At 40.6% G+C, this 14,759-nt stretch overlaps 3 protein-coding genes across 4 annotated transcripts; 1 reads left to right on the top strand and 2 right to left on the bottom strand.

The window, feature by feature from the left end:
* The first annotated feature begins 2,789 nt into the window (after positions 1–2,789).
* LOC108043760 lies at positions 2,790–5,538 on the top strand. 2 transcript variants are annotated; one of them, XM_017122567.2, is made up of 5 exons: positions 2,790–2,994; positions 3,058–3,105; positions 3,163–3,561; positions 4,759–5,069; positions 5,253–5,538. In XM_017122567.2, exons 1-5 carry the CDS (start codon positions 2,930–2,932, stop codon positions 5,360–5,362), a joined length of 933 nt encoding a protein of 310 aa, XP_016978056.2. In that variant the 5' UTR covers positions 2,790–2,929; the 3' UTR covers positions 5,363–5,538. The 2 variants fall into 2 exon arrangements, with proteins under 2 accessions (XP_016978056.2, XP_016978054.2); XM_017122565.2 differs by having other exon boundaries at positions 3,049–3,105.
* A 2,028-nt stretch (positions 5,539–7,566) lies between these two features.
* On the bottom strand, positions 7,567–9,642 carry LOC108043759 (retinoid-inducible serine carboxypeptidase). The gene is given in 4 exon segments (XM_044459956.1): positions 7,567–7,895; positions 8,171–8,300; positions 8,302–9,083; positions 9,520–9,642. Coding segments are annotated over 4 exon segments (1,284 nt in total). The 5' UTR covers positions 9,596–9,642; the 3' UTR covers positions 7,567–7,599.
* A 584-nt stretch (positions 9,643–10,226) lies between these two features.
* Positions 10,227–11,656, bottom strand: LOC108043761 (retinoid-inducible serine carboxypeptidase-like). The gene is made up of 2 exons (XM_017122568.2): positions 10,677–11,656; positions 10,227–10,593 (listed from the first exon to the last, which is right to left on the bottom strand). Exons 1-2 carry the CDS (start codon positions 11,641–11,643, stop codon positions 10,283–10,285), a joined length of 1,278 nt encoding a protein of 425 aa, XP_016978057.2. The 5' UTR covers positions 11,644–11,656; the 3' UTR covers positions 10,227–10,282.
* Positions 11,657–14,759: the final 3,103 nt, after the last annotated feature.

Below are 14,759 nucleotides of genomic sequence, written 5' to 3'. Positions count from 1 at the left end.
TTCTATGGGTTTTATTTTTGGCCAATCAATCCGACATACCAAATTTCATAAGGATCGGCCGACTATATCTTATAGCTGCCATATAACTGAACGATTAGAAATGCCATAACTTTGGTGTTTTTAAAGTTAGGAAGTTGGGATTTTTTATGAGTATTAAGAATGCATCATATGAATAATTTTGGAGAATATAATTTACAGAGTATTCTGCAAGGGTATATCAACTTCGGCTCCGCCCGAAGTTAGCTTTCCTTTCTTGTTTAAATTTAATTACTGATTGCTGAGAGAACTTTCGTTATCGGGCGACACGTCTTCGGGTTATCATTTTAATTATACTGTTATGACAATTCTATTTTTCTGGTGGAACACCCAGCTTATGTATTTTTAAGCCTTATGATTTTTAAGATAAAATATTACTTTAAAAATGTTGCAAGTTCTCGAAGTCAAAAAACAACTTGCAAAGGGATCATATCAATTAAAATGTGTTATCATTAATTTAAGTTGTGAAAAAAGACACTAATTTGTGTGCTGAATATTAAAGTAAGCTAGCAGCAAAAAGGTTTATTTTAATTAAACCGTACTTGAGTATCTAAGTTTCTTCTGAGAAACACAAACCTTTATTTTTTAAGATATATGTTAAATTTGTACACTTACTTTTCGGCATTAATTGACAACACATAGTGCAGCAAAATTGAAATCAAAATTAACCGCATGTTGCAATCTTTCAATTTTTATATTTTTTCACCAGAAGAGCACTTTAGTTTTTCGACCGATTAATTCAAAGCGACAGAAGGCACTGAGCTTATTCGTAGGGGTAGACTTCTATTTATATCGCATCTTTGACTTGCCTCGCACGGGGAATAAGTACAAGTGTTATATGTCTTATCAGTTCTTGGTAATTCCCGATCTCTAACCTGTGTTCTGAAAATCTTTTTAGTCACAAAAATATAGTTTAATGGAAAACAACGAACAAGTGAATTCTGTGAAATGTTCTTGCTGTTGTATATACACAAGCCTTGCCTATAACCGCATGTGGTTAAACACAACGCTAAGGCGTTACGGCGCATCCAGGACGCCCAGGACTTCCGGCCCCCCAGATGACCCTCTCCCCCAGACATATCAAATTTTTTATTCTTCTGTTCGTGTTATATGTCATATCAGTTCTTGGCAATTCCAGACCTTTAAGCTGTGTTCTGAAAATCTTTTTAGTCACTTAAATATAGTTTAATGGTAACCAACAAACAAGAGAACTCTTTCCAAATTTCTTGCTGTTGTACATACACAAGCCTTGCCTATAACCGCATGTGGAGGAATTAACGCCAAGGCATCAAGTCGCATCCAGGACACCCAGGACTTCCGGCCCCCAGATGGGCTCCCCCCAGGCATTTCAAATTTTTTATTCTCCTGGTCGGGTCCAAAAATGTTTGTACATTAGCAACATTTGTGCAAATGCTTGGGTGACGACGCAGGTGCTGATTATATTGAAAATTATTAGTGAAACATTGCAGCATCAGGCTCCCGTGGATTTGGAGGCGTCAGTAGGCGTGGGCGTGGGCGTGGGCGTGGGCTGAAGTGGGCTGGAAGGTCGGGCTTCCTCTGCTTTGCGCTGCATGTGGGCTATAAAAATTGATTGCATACTTTGCGGCACACCAAGTGTGCGCTGACTGTGTGCGGATGTCTATGGCTGCGTGAGCACTAGTCAAATAAATGGGTGTAGATGTTTTAGAGTTAAGTAGAAAATGTAGCGAGAATGGTTGCTTTTAAATTTATTTTATTTTCTTTATTTTTTTTTACTAAATTGATTATTATTTAACTAATTGATTGTGATTTGCAAAACGTGACTAGCCCATTGACTAGCAATAACATTAACTTATACTTTAGTGTGATAAGATTTAATACGGGATTGACAAAACTTTGTTTTACTAACCACATTATTAAAGTAAAATAATGTCAACAATTGATACAATCTGCATTATTTTCTCAAAGATTATTATGTAAAAAGCGGTTAAAAATTATAGGAACTAATACCATAACCTTCCCATTCTTTTTTCTCCAATAGCTTGTTCATCAGTCGCTCGCTGTACTTGACAATAATTTGAAAATTGATGATGTGCACACAATAAAGTGTCAAATATCGACACACATCAGCGCACTGGGAGGCCGACATCATGACTGCCGATGCGAAAGCTTTGGAGACAGGACAGCTTTGGCAGCTTTGGAAAATAATAAAGAAGTCCACACGTGAGCCGTGCCAAAAAGCAATGTGCAAAAAAAAATATAGAAAAACCTACAAAAATTGATTGAGCGCATGAAGCGAGACACAGGTGATTTCATCTCAAAAAGAAGGTGGGCGCCGATACAAACTCTCAGGTGGAATGCCGAGGAGCAAGGATGCCGCCAAACCACTTCCCATACTTCATCCTCCAATTTTTCACCTTTTAATAATTTCGTTTGAATTTTTATTGTCTTCCTCTCGAGTCAAACTTATTTGCTGTTGACGTCAAGCGTAATTTATGTGATGCTCCTCACATATTATCACAAAAATATGCAAATATGTCGCCAAATTTGATCAAATAATTTGAAGGTGAAAATTAAATAAGACGTGTACCTGTCAGTACAGCTCCTACCTGTGTTTATTTTTTTCTTGTACATATTAAGTTCTAGCACAAAAAGTGTTTCTAAAATAATAAATATTGCCTTTTACTTGAATTCAATTTTTCCAACTGGGCAACTGAAGCTATTTTCCCAAGGGTTGACATTATCGAAGTTGCTTTTAAAATATACTCAAATTTCATAAATCCAAGGAATGCGTTGAACTTACACTTGAGTTTCACACTTGAGTTCATTTTAATTGTTGCTGCAACACAAAACACTAGTTAAATTTACCTAAAACAAACACCACAGACTTATTCGCGATTTTAGAGCGAAGACAATGCATTTGGTAAGGCACCGCAACACCACTATTGAAAGGGAAGTAGAATCTGACAGAGAGTCCGAGTAAGTTGAGGCTATGTCAAATGTGTGATCGAAGGATAACCCTTCAATCCATAGCTTTCACAGCAACCCGGAAGAAGATACAACCTGGCCCTTGGCGGTGAAAGTGTCCAGGTGAGGGATCATCACGGTTAACAATAATATATCATGAAGTGCACAATGCACCCGCAGGACAACGGTGCACCTGTTGGACTACAAGATGTTCATTGCCGCTCGCCGTATCCAGTCCTATTGGCGTGGCCACCGCGTCCGAAAACAGCTCCATCAGCGCTGGCAGGCTGCGATTACCATTCAACGATGGTGGCGCGGCTTTCGGACTCGGCACAACCTGTGGGAACTTCTGGAAAGGCGTCTGCAGGACACACTCCTCGAGCACTTTCGCCGCGCGGCCATCGTCATCCAGGCTTTGTTTCGCGGCTGGCGGGACAGGCGGTACATTCACAACGTTCGAAACCTGCGCCGCATGCAGTCCTCCGCCGCCGAGGACCTGCTCAACTGCGTGATCCTCCAGCTGAATCACATGAAACGGACCGGGTCACTACCGGGGATCCTTTCGCTGCGAAACTCCCAGTAAGTAACAAATAATAAGATCACTGAAGGTCGTCAGGCTTGTAAGCTTGAATCAAAAACAAGAAAGAAAAGCTAACTTCGGGCGGAGCCGAAGTTGATATACCCAGAATATTCTGTAAATTATATTCTCCAAAATTATTCATATGATGCAATCTTAATACTCATAAAAATCCCAACTTCCTAACTTTAAAAACACCAAAGTTATGGCATTTCCAATCGTTCAGTTATATGGCAGCTATAGGATATAGTCGGCCGATCCTTATGAAATTTGATAGGTTGGATTGATTGGTTAAAAATAGAACCCATAGAAAATCCCAACTTCCTAACTTAACAAAAACCAAAGTTGTGGCATTTCCGATCAATCAGTTATATGGTGGCTATAGGATATAGTCGGCCGATCCTTATGAAATTTGGTAGTTCGGATTGATAGGCCAAATATAACACCCATAGAAAATCCCAACTTCCTAACTTCACAAACACCAAAGTTATGGCATTTTCGATCAATCAGTTATATGGCAGCTATAGGATATAGTCGGCCGATCTTTATGAAATTTGGTAGGTCGGATTGATTGGCCAAATATAAAACCCATATAAAATTCCAACTTCCTAACTTAACAAACAGCAGAGTTATGGCATTTCCGATCAATCAGTTATATGGCAGCTATAGGATATAGTCGGCCGATCCCGGCCGTTCCGACTTATATACTGCGTGCAAAGGAAAGAAGGGTGTGTGCAAAGTTTCAATTCGATATCTTTAAAACTGAGAGACTAGTTCGCGTAGAAACAGACAGACGGACAGACAGACGGACAGACGGACAGACGGACAGACGGACAGACGGACAGACGGACAGACGGACAGACGGACATGGCTATATCAACTCAGGAGGTGATCCTGATCAAGAATATATAACTTTATAGGGTCGGAGATGTCTCCTTCACTGCGTTGCACACTTTTGACCAAAATTATAATACCCTCTGCAAGGGTATAAAAAACTAATACAAAATACATATAAATTTTATAGTTAACAAATCAAAATAATTTTATAACTGTCTTTTTTTAAACTTAAAAGAAAATATTTGGTTTTTTAAATATTTGGTATTTCAATAACTATATTTTGTGATCTGACCAAATCGAAACAATATTAAAATATCTTCTTTTAAAAACGAATTATAATTTATAAACAACGTATCTTGCAGCTGCCTTTCAAAAGTCGAAAAACTGATGAACACTATGTTGTACCGATTTCACAATAATCGGGTGTTCTCGATGGTAGCCAGCACTATATCCCAAAAGGAGGTTAACCGCAGGTACTTTGAGTCCAGCTTGTTCTATACCCAGTTTCCCTATGCCGGTCCCAACTTCAATGAGCTATGTCCTTTCACCGACGAAGAAAAACTGGTGGTCAAGGACTTACCTATTGATCTGCGCTATGCCAAAATTTTTGCAGAGTACGAAGAGTCTCAGCTGGATTCCAATTTAAAAAAATCCCATCGTCGTTCTGTAGATCGTGAGTATTTTTTAAACCGTTACTGGTAGAGTAAAAGGGTATATTGTATTCGTTCAAAAGTATCTCACAGGGGAGTAAACACGAAATTGGTTAAGGGGTATCTAATAGTCGGGACTTGTAGCGTTTCTTTGTGTTTTGATTCTCCAGAGTAATTCTGTAATTGTAAGTCGTCCTTCTTCTTAGGCAAACGGCAAAAGCATATGGACAAGATAATCAATCAAGAAATGCTTGCGAAACGTAAATTCTGCGAGGATGTTAAAGAACGCATGCAAAAATGGAAGATATGGCTCTAACGTTAATACTAAGCCTAGTATTAAAAGAGACTTGATAATCTGCTGAGGACCTACAAAGTAAGCACAACCGAACCCTTTGGCAATTTGGGAAGCTTGTACGAAAAATATGCCTTCGGATAAATTCAAGTCAAACATATCTTTATACACCTTACAGAATATACTCCAATGTTTAATAACCAATCATGGATTTTTATCAAAGCTCAGTTAACTTGGGCTTCCCGAAAAAAGGCAATCGAAGAAAACAAATTAGTGTTTAGACGGCTTCTCATTGTGATTTAGTTCCCACCCCAGAACCTGAAGAATTGGCAACATCTGCCTTTGACTGTTTACTAATTAGCACCTATTTATTCACCTTTGCTTTCTTTAATTTTGTTCCACACTCGCCTTCTGCCTTCCGCCCCACATCATGCAGCACAGCAGCCACATTTTTCATGCGAAGAATTTTCCTTTGTTTTCAGCAGGCATTTAATTTATTTTACTCTTGGCCGGGCCAAGAAAAAGCCGGCATACGGGAGCAATTTGTGAGCTGCGTGGTAAATCTTGGCATGCTTACCTATAAATATTTGACATGGCTACAATAGCAGTCCCTCGGCCAGGAGACGTGGCAGCCACACATGACCCAGCCCCAGCCAGGACTCGGCCTGCTCTGAGCCTGTGGCATACGTGCAGGAGCATTATCCGCATACTTGGAGCGGGTCCTTATACGTGACTGCCGTCTGCAGAGCCTGCAACCGGGTATTCGCGGTGCGGGGCTGGCAAATTAGATTTGCCTATAATTAATATGCACGATATGTGGCGTTAACTTGTGTGAAAATTACTCGGCTCCCTGACGTGACGGAGCGTGGTTCGTGTGGAACGCGAGCACAAAAACCATAGACTCCAATTACAATCTATCTATTCGGCACCGGAGGCCCTTGTTATTCGATTTCAATGCTCGCCCGTAAGTATTTCCTAATTAGTTGTTGATGACAAAGCGACGTGAGTGATTTCTGAAGAGTGGGCCGACTGCAAAAGTAAGGCACAAAATGAAATATGTAGGCAGCTCTGTCACTAAAATCAATTGTCAAATTGGGTTACCATCAAATTAAATTAAATCAAATTAGCCAAGGTAAATCAATTAAGGATTAATGTTTTCATTTATTTAATAAAACCTCGGATTAAATACACAGCGTAACAAGATGATGTACGGATACATTTATTTTTATATTTTTCGCTTAATTCTCTTTTTAGAAGACAACTTATCGTCCAAATGATATGACAACAAAGATTAAGCACTTCTGAAAATGTTCTTTGAATGGACTATATCTTTACTTTTCAATTAAGCTAAGATCGGTAACTTTTTGGAAACCAAAAGGAAGAAATATCCAGCCAAATCAATTGCCAGACTGCTAGAATTTGTCAAAAGGCCTGATTAGACGAATTTCCGGTCCTTGTCTTTCCTCCAATTTCTCCTTTCCATACAATTAAGGCGTTGCCGTCGACAAACTTTTAAGTTTTTAATTAATTTGTTTTGCTGCGGTCCGGGTTGCCGCAACGTAGCTTTTTCCCGACTCCCCTTCTGATCATTTTTCCTTCGGCGGCAGGAGAAAAAAAGGTTAAGTGGTTTCATTTGGCAAACATTTACCCCGACCCGAAACGGGAAGTTCCCCAGCCGCTCATCAATGCCCAAGTGTGTAAGACTTTTAATAGGCTTTTGTGTGGAAAATAAATTGATGCGGTGCACCTGTAAAACGCTCCAACAATGGAGCCGCCTGAGCCAGACGAATGTCAGTCCGTGTGATGCGGCCGACCGCATCCCAGCCAGAAAGTTTGGGAGGGAGGCCACCGAGACTCAGTTAATTTTGAGTAAATTGTTAGAGAATTGTTTTCACTGCTGCTGCTGCTCCTGCTGGGCAAGACCCTTATGTGGGTGACTTGTGGCCTTCTCTCGAGAATTATGGCATTTAATTACAATGCGTTTTAGGATACTTCTGGTCGGGGAAAGAGATGTAAATGTCTCAATTCCTTAGCCTTCGATTAGGGAGTGATTATTAATTGGTCAAGAAAAAAAACGTATACGCAAAAAAAAATTAAATATTACTCATACGACACGTTGTCAGTAAGAATACATATTTTGATCAAAAGCAAAAGTACATTTAAGTGAAAAGCTCTAAAGCCAAATTCCTTACTGATGATCAGTGATCATATTCCATAAGTATAATATAATATATTTTTCTTTATTCCAAGGAAATGGTATATTATCCATAATTGGTGAAGTATTTCAGAATGTACGCCATTGCCACTGGGTTTTCCTGCTGCACCAGATGACCCGCCCGATAGACCCAGAACATACTGAGTCGTCCGCCGTGTTTTTCGTACCCCTCGAGCATTCCTTCGATCCGGAAGGCGGTACGCGGTGCCATCGCATATTCCGACCTGCCGCCCCACTTCAGTCGGTTGATCCAACTAACGGTGCCCGGCGTGGCACAAAGTAGGTCCAGAATTCCAGAATAAATGCCCACCTTTATGTGCGTCTCCTTTAGCAATCTAGTAACTAAAGGGAGGAAATTGAAGTACAAGTTTTCGAAGTTAGTTCAGTGTTTTGTGTGGCGTTAAAAAAATTCAGCTGATTGAATTTAATTTTAAACACTTTTTATCAGAGCTTGTTAACTCTATTTAATTCGTATAATCATATCAACCGGAATAAAAATGTTTGGCAGGGAAATTCTGAGGAGTAAACTTACATTTGCACTGTTTAAGTTCGCCATTTCAAAATTGTTAATTAACAAATGGCCAAGGAAGGCAAAAAGAATGGAAAACCATAGTTACCTATATGGGTGGCTGGCTTGAAAATATCCGCTTCGAGGCGCATGAAGACGGTGGAATTGTTCTTCATCCACTCGGGCATTTCGACGAGGCCCAGTGCCTGAGTGACATTGGAGCGAACGAATTGGCCCATCAGAGGGGTCCTCACCGTACCGGTAGACCTCGTCCACGTGAACGCGACGCTGAGTGTTGTAGATGAAGACTCCGCCGGTGCTTTCTAGGATCTCCTCCTGAATATCGCTGGCCTTTAACAGGGCACTCGACCACTTTTTGCTGTACACAAGTGCGGCCAGCTCGCCGGCCTTCCGCGATATTCTGCGGTATCCATCCTCATCCACAATGCCCGCTTGGAACAGGAAGGGGGCATACGAGATAACGCTGTCCAGCGGAGAGGTCCAGGGATTGCCCACCACCACGGACTCCAGTCGGCATTGCAATCGGCCCCTCTTCTTGGCCAAATGAAGTTCCAACGCGAACTCCGGGGCCATTTTACCGCCGTAGCTCTCCGAGAAGATGTGCAAGGGTACGTTTCGAAACGCCGGATATTGTTCGAGAAACTGAACCATCAGCTGGACGAGATCAAGCGCTATCTGTCGATTGGTGCTGGCATACTGGCCATGTTCCTCTACGTAGGCGAATCCAGTACCCACGGGGCTGTCCACAAAAAGCACATTCATGTGCCGCACCCAACTGCTTTCCCGCGGCCTGCCCTCGATGTCGATGGGGCCCAGCTGCTCGAAGATCCCACTGCCCGTGGAGGCCACTCCTGGTCCACCCTGCAGCCAGATCACCAGCGGTCTCTCCGTAAAGTGGCTGACATTGGCCGTGGTGTACAGGAGCCAGTAGAAGAGATGGGCGCCCTTGCGAACCTCCACGTAGTCCCACTCCTGCTCTCCAGGTCCCACGCCAACGCGTCCTGGAAGGATACATCTTACTATCAGGACTGGCAAAAAATTGTCAAGCTCTTTTTTTAAGTATTTCTCTCAGCAATCAAATGCCTTGGAATTGTATTTTACTTGCCTGTTTAAACAGTTTTTAATAACATAAAGGTTAGAATTAAAAATGTATTAGTTTTATATATTCTAGCAATAGCATCATGAGAAGCAAAAGTTAAATTAAATGAATTAGTAATCAGATTGTGTAAAGAAGCCTTAAAAACAACATTCATTGTATTATTTCTCAAGCCAAATGTAAATTTTTTAGCCAATCGTTTTATATGTGTCTAAAAGTATATAAGTGTTTTAACCATAGTATTTGTATATAATTGATTAATTTAAAAGTTTGATTTCACTGAAATAATTATTAAGTTTTTATTTGGGCCACCACAATTTGTTATTTAAAGACGAACACACCTTGCACCCATGTCACCGAAATGAAAAAGCACAAAGACCACACCCAAATATTATTTTTATTCAGATTGAGCAGCATTTCGCGGTCAGAAATCAATGGAAAGGAGAGTGGAACTAAACTGTCTGCTCCGGCGGGAAATGCCCACTGATCGCCGCAGCTCTTGGCCGATCGCTAATTTTTCTTGGAAATAGATTCCGTTTTCGGATAAACAATTAAAATGGGGAAATTATGTGATGATCGAAAACGAAATTACCCTTTCCCTTAGCAGTTTTGGCTTATAAGAAAATATTTTTGATAATTTTTTGTGTTTTTGCTCACAATACTCTTGAGATATTTAAATAAACAATTAAAATTATTGAATACAGACTTACCACAAAGTTTCAGGACATATTAAGGACAATACAAATTTCTTACTAACGCAGTTTTATTCAATGTTCATGTGTTAGAAAAAATATTTTTCCTTAACACCATGTGACAGTTTTCTTAAAAAAGCTAAGAGAAGTAGCTTTTGTGTCTGTAGATGCTATTCTTCTGTGTAGACCTCTAAACGAAATCGAATTTGTTTGCTCTTTGATATAAAGTAAACATTGACCCCCATCAGAAAGACCCACCCATTCCCAGCACAATATTAGCTTTGCACTTGGTTAAGACGTCAGCAGAAAATAATGGAAGTGGGCATCTGGCAGACGAAGCCTTTCCAGGCCTTAAATTATATTCGAAACCTATCGTTTATTTATGGTATATTAAATGAAAATTATTAATTAACTATTCGGTTGATTCGGCATCATACTCAGTGACGGACTTTAGGACATATTGCATGGCAGTTGGGTTGTCGGAGGGTGCCAAATGTCCCGACCGATTGATCCAGTACATCCCGAAGTTGCCCCCGACTTTTTCGTAGCCCTGGAGTATTCCATCGACGACGATGGCAGTGCGATTGGCCCGGAGATAGTCCGACTTATCCTTCCAGACCCAGTCCTTGATCGTGGCCAGAGTGGCTGAGGTGGGTACCAGGGCATCCAACTGGCCGGAATAAATATTTATCTTAACGGAGGTCTCGTTTAGCAGACGAGGAACTGTAAGGACGTTTAATAAAATAAGTAAAGTAAAGATTTGGTTACTTGAATTTGACTACATAAATTTAAATTGTATTACTCACTTGCATTAATGTCCGATATAAGGCGATCTCCGTGCAGAATCGTGAGCACATCAATGACCTGAGACGCATAAACATCACCGTCAATTTGCAGGGCCTTACTCACTTCAACCTCCATCAGGGTGTTCAATTCAGGTCCGTAGCCGTAGGTGCGATCCTCAGAGGGATCGATGTGGGTCTGTGTGTTGTATACGTAGATCCCACCGGTCAGTTCTTGCATGATGTCGAACCATGCTAAATACTCATCAGTGGCCTTTTCGAACTCGTGATTCTTGAGGGCGCTCAGGATTTTCTCCTCTTGGGCATCTATTTCCGCCACCCCATCCTCATCGATTAGACCATTGACGAACAAGTACTTAGAGTGTTCGCGACAGATATGGCGAGAGGATATCCAGGGATTCCCGATGGTCACGGTCTTTAGTATTCCAGGTTCTGCCAGTTCACCAGCCTTCATGGCCTTTTCCAGTTTGATGGCCAAGGCCGGAGCCACTTTACCTCCATAACTTTCTGAGAAAATGTGCAGCGGGACACTCTTAAACTCGTTGTGCGACTTATAGAAGTGCAACATGAAGGTCATGAGGTCGTCGATTAGCTCATCGTCATTGGTCACCAGCAGATCGATGTTGTCGGCAGAGCTGTAGCCCGATCCCACGGGACTGTCGATGAAGAGCACGTTGACGTGCTGCACCCAGTTTCCCTCCCGCGGTGCGCCCTTTATATCCACTGGTCCCAGTTCCACGAAATTGCCCAAAGCGGAGGATGAGCCACCGGGTCCACCTTGGAGCCAGAGGACCAACGGTCGCTCCGTATAGCTGCTCACATTGGCCGTGGTGTAGTAGAGCCAGTAGAACATGTGGGCCCCCTCCCGCACGTCCACGTAGCCCCAGTCCTGCTCCCCAGGTCCAAATCCCTTGCGGGCCTCTGAAAATCCCAGCAGGAGACACACGATCGCCAAGGAACAGCACCACATTCTCACAGATATGTTGAAAAATCACTGGAGTCTTCGCAACCTTATTTGCAGCTATTTATCGGATTGGAGAGCAATAAATTTTGCATACCAGATGAGACGTGACCCTGAATTTAAGAGGTGTTCTTTATCTGCTTACTTTTGGGCAAACACTTTCTAAGATTAAAACGAGTGCCTTGACTATAAGATACCCCATAATTGGCTTACCAAAATAGAAATGCCCCACTATCTGCCGAACTGCAGTGCCAAATAGAAAAAGCTGATAGTCCATAGATATTGATCTAATAAGTTTTCAAGAGCAGTGCCAACATAGGCTGCCCAATAACTGAGCACTAACAAGTGTCTACAGAGTTTCGCAAAACTTATTTTAAAAACCCAATTGTAAGGTATCTTATAGTAGAGTCTTCTACGTTGCATGTTTAATTTATTTATTTTACCACGACTACATACCTCTCATTTGTTTACTAATCCACAGAAGAAAAAAATCCAAAAGCAAGAGTATAAACATGTAAACAACTTAATAAAAGAACCAAGAACAAAATGTATTGATTCTTTTATATTTTCTAGCTCACAATACATTCTCCCTTTTTCTGGCCCTCAGAAATAAACTTTTCCACATATGTAGAAATGTTCATATGCCCAGAGGTTTCACATAGATTTAAGGCTGTTGAGTTTTTCGGTAGTCATAAGTTTTCTTTAGGACAAAAGTACTTATTTATACATGAATATTTTATATGTTATCAATATTTGTTAACTATATAAACTATGACAACCTTTTGTTGATCACAATAAAGACAAATATATAGCAAATATTAATTTCTAGAAAATATTTAATTTTTTGTTCTAGATTCTTAGTTTATTAGATGCTGGATAAAGTCCTTTTGCTGAAGGCATGAGGTTTGGTTCAAATTCATATACAAAACAAGAGAGAACGCTATAGTCGGGTGCCCCGACTATCAGATACCCGTTACTCAGGTAAAGGGAGTGCGAGGGAGATGGAGATAGAAACTTTGATCACGCATAACTTTTTAACGAATGGTCCGATATGAAAAATTTCTTCTACATTTCGATAGGTATTGATAAACACAATAAAACTGCATTTTTACTTTTCCGAAATATTTAAATTTTTAAAATCGTATATGAGCGATTGTGGGCGTTAAAGGGGGCGTGGCACCATTTTGAAACAAACTTGCGCTGCGTAGGAACTTCTAAAATCTACATGCAAAATGCCAATCTTCTAGCTTTTATAGTTTCCGAGATCTCAGCGTTCATACGGACGGACAGACAGACGGACAGACAGACGGACAGACGGACAGACGGACATGGCTATATCGACTCGGCTAGTGACCCTGATCAAGAATATATATACTTTATAGGGTCGGAAACGCTTCCTTCTAGCTGTTACATACTTTAGCACGAATACAATATACCCTTTTACTCTACGAGTAACGGGTATAACAAGAGAGAACGCTATAGTCAGGTGCCCCGACTATCAGATACCCGTTACTCAGGTAAAGGGAGTGCGAAAGAGATGGAGATAGAAACTTTGATCACGCATAACTTTTTAAGGAATGGTCCGATTTGAAAAATTTCTTCTACATTTCGATAGGTATTGATAAACACAATAAAACTGCATTTTCACTTTTCCGAAATACTTAAATTTTTAAAATCGTATATAAGCGATTGTGGGCGTTGAAGGGGGCGTGACACCTTTTTGAAACAAACTTGCGCTGCGTAGGAACTCCTAAAATCTACATGCAAAATGCCAATCTTCTAGCTTTTATAGTTTCCGAGATCTTAGCGTTCATACGGACAGACAGACGGACAGACGGACATGGCTATATCGACTCGGCTAGTGACCCTGATCAAGAATATATATACTTTATAGGGTCGGAAACGCTTCCTTTTAGCTGTTACATACTTTTGCACGAATACAATATACCCTTTTACTCTACGAGTAACGGGTATAACTACATTGTTAAGGTACTTAAAGATTTTACGGGTTCTATGTTTACAAATAAATAGTATTAAAAAAAAAAACAAGAGAGAACGCTATAGTCGGGTGCCCCGACTATCAGATACCCGTTACTCAGGTAAAGGGAGTGCGAGGGAGATGGAGATAGAAACTTTGATCACGCATAACTTTTTAACGAATGGTCCGATTTGAAAAATTTGCATTTCGATAGGTATTGATAAACACAATAAAACTGCATTTTTACTTTTCCGAAATATTTAAATTTTTAAAATCGTATATAGGCGATTGTGGGCGTTAAAGGGGGCATGGCACCTTTTTGAAACAAACTTGCGCTGCGTAGGAACTCCTAGAATCTGCATGCAAAATGCCAATCTTCTAGCTTTTATAGTTTCCGAGATCTCAGCGTTCATACGGACGGACAGACAGACGGACAGACGGACATGGCTATATCGACTCGGCTGGTGACCCTGATCAAGAATATATGTACTTTATAGGGTCGGAAACGCTTCCTTCTAGCTGTTACATACTTTTGCACGAATACAATATACCCTTTTACTCTACGAGTAACGGGTATAAAAAGAAAAAATTAGATGCTGAATTATTTTAACATACTTTGAGGATTTCACGCATAAATTGCAAAATAGCTTATCATACTTTTCTGGTGCTATTGAGAAATATACTGTATCTACTCAATATAAAAGACCCTAATTAATAGTCATCAGTCGTTTCAGCATACATAAACTTTGATTACAGATAACCAGTTGTTCCAAAATTTCGCTTGCAGACACACCTCACAATTTTCATTTATTTTTCAATGCTGCTTGTCTGTTTTTCGTGTCCAACGCCGATGTTTTTATGTCGTAATTGTCAAAGTGAAAATTGCTTAATTTCAATTTCAACGCATCTAGATCAATGGACAGTTTTGTGGATGCCAAAAAAAAAACCGACTGTCCGGAAGTCCGAAAAAAAAGGAGTGGTAAATGAATCCGATTTCTGTTTTCTGTGGCTGCACCCGGAAAAGTAATTACCAAATGTTTGTTTGCTCCACGCAAGTCGAAAGCAGGACGGCAAAAAGCGTACGATGTGAGCAGTTCCTTCGTCCACGGCTCGTTCCGACTGCTTTTGACAACTGCAAGTGGTTGGA

Source organism: Drosophila rhopaloa, unplaced genomic scaffold, assembly GCF_018152115.1.
Source record: "Drosophila rhopaloa isolate 14029-0021.01 unplaced genomic scaffold, ASM1815211v1 contig_2, whole genome shotgun sequence".
Lineage (NCBI taxonomy): Eukaryota > Metazoa > Arthropoda > Insecta > Diptera > Drosophilidae > Drosophila > Drosophila rhopaloa.
Note: the sequence above shows the minus strand (reverse complement) of the source record. Positions and strands in the feature narration are given on the sequence as shown.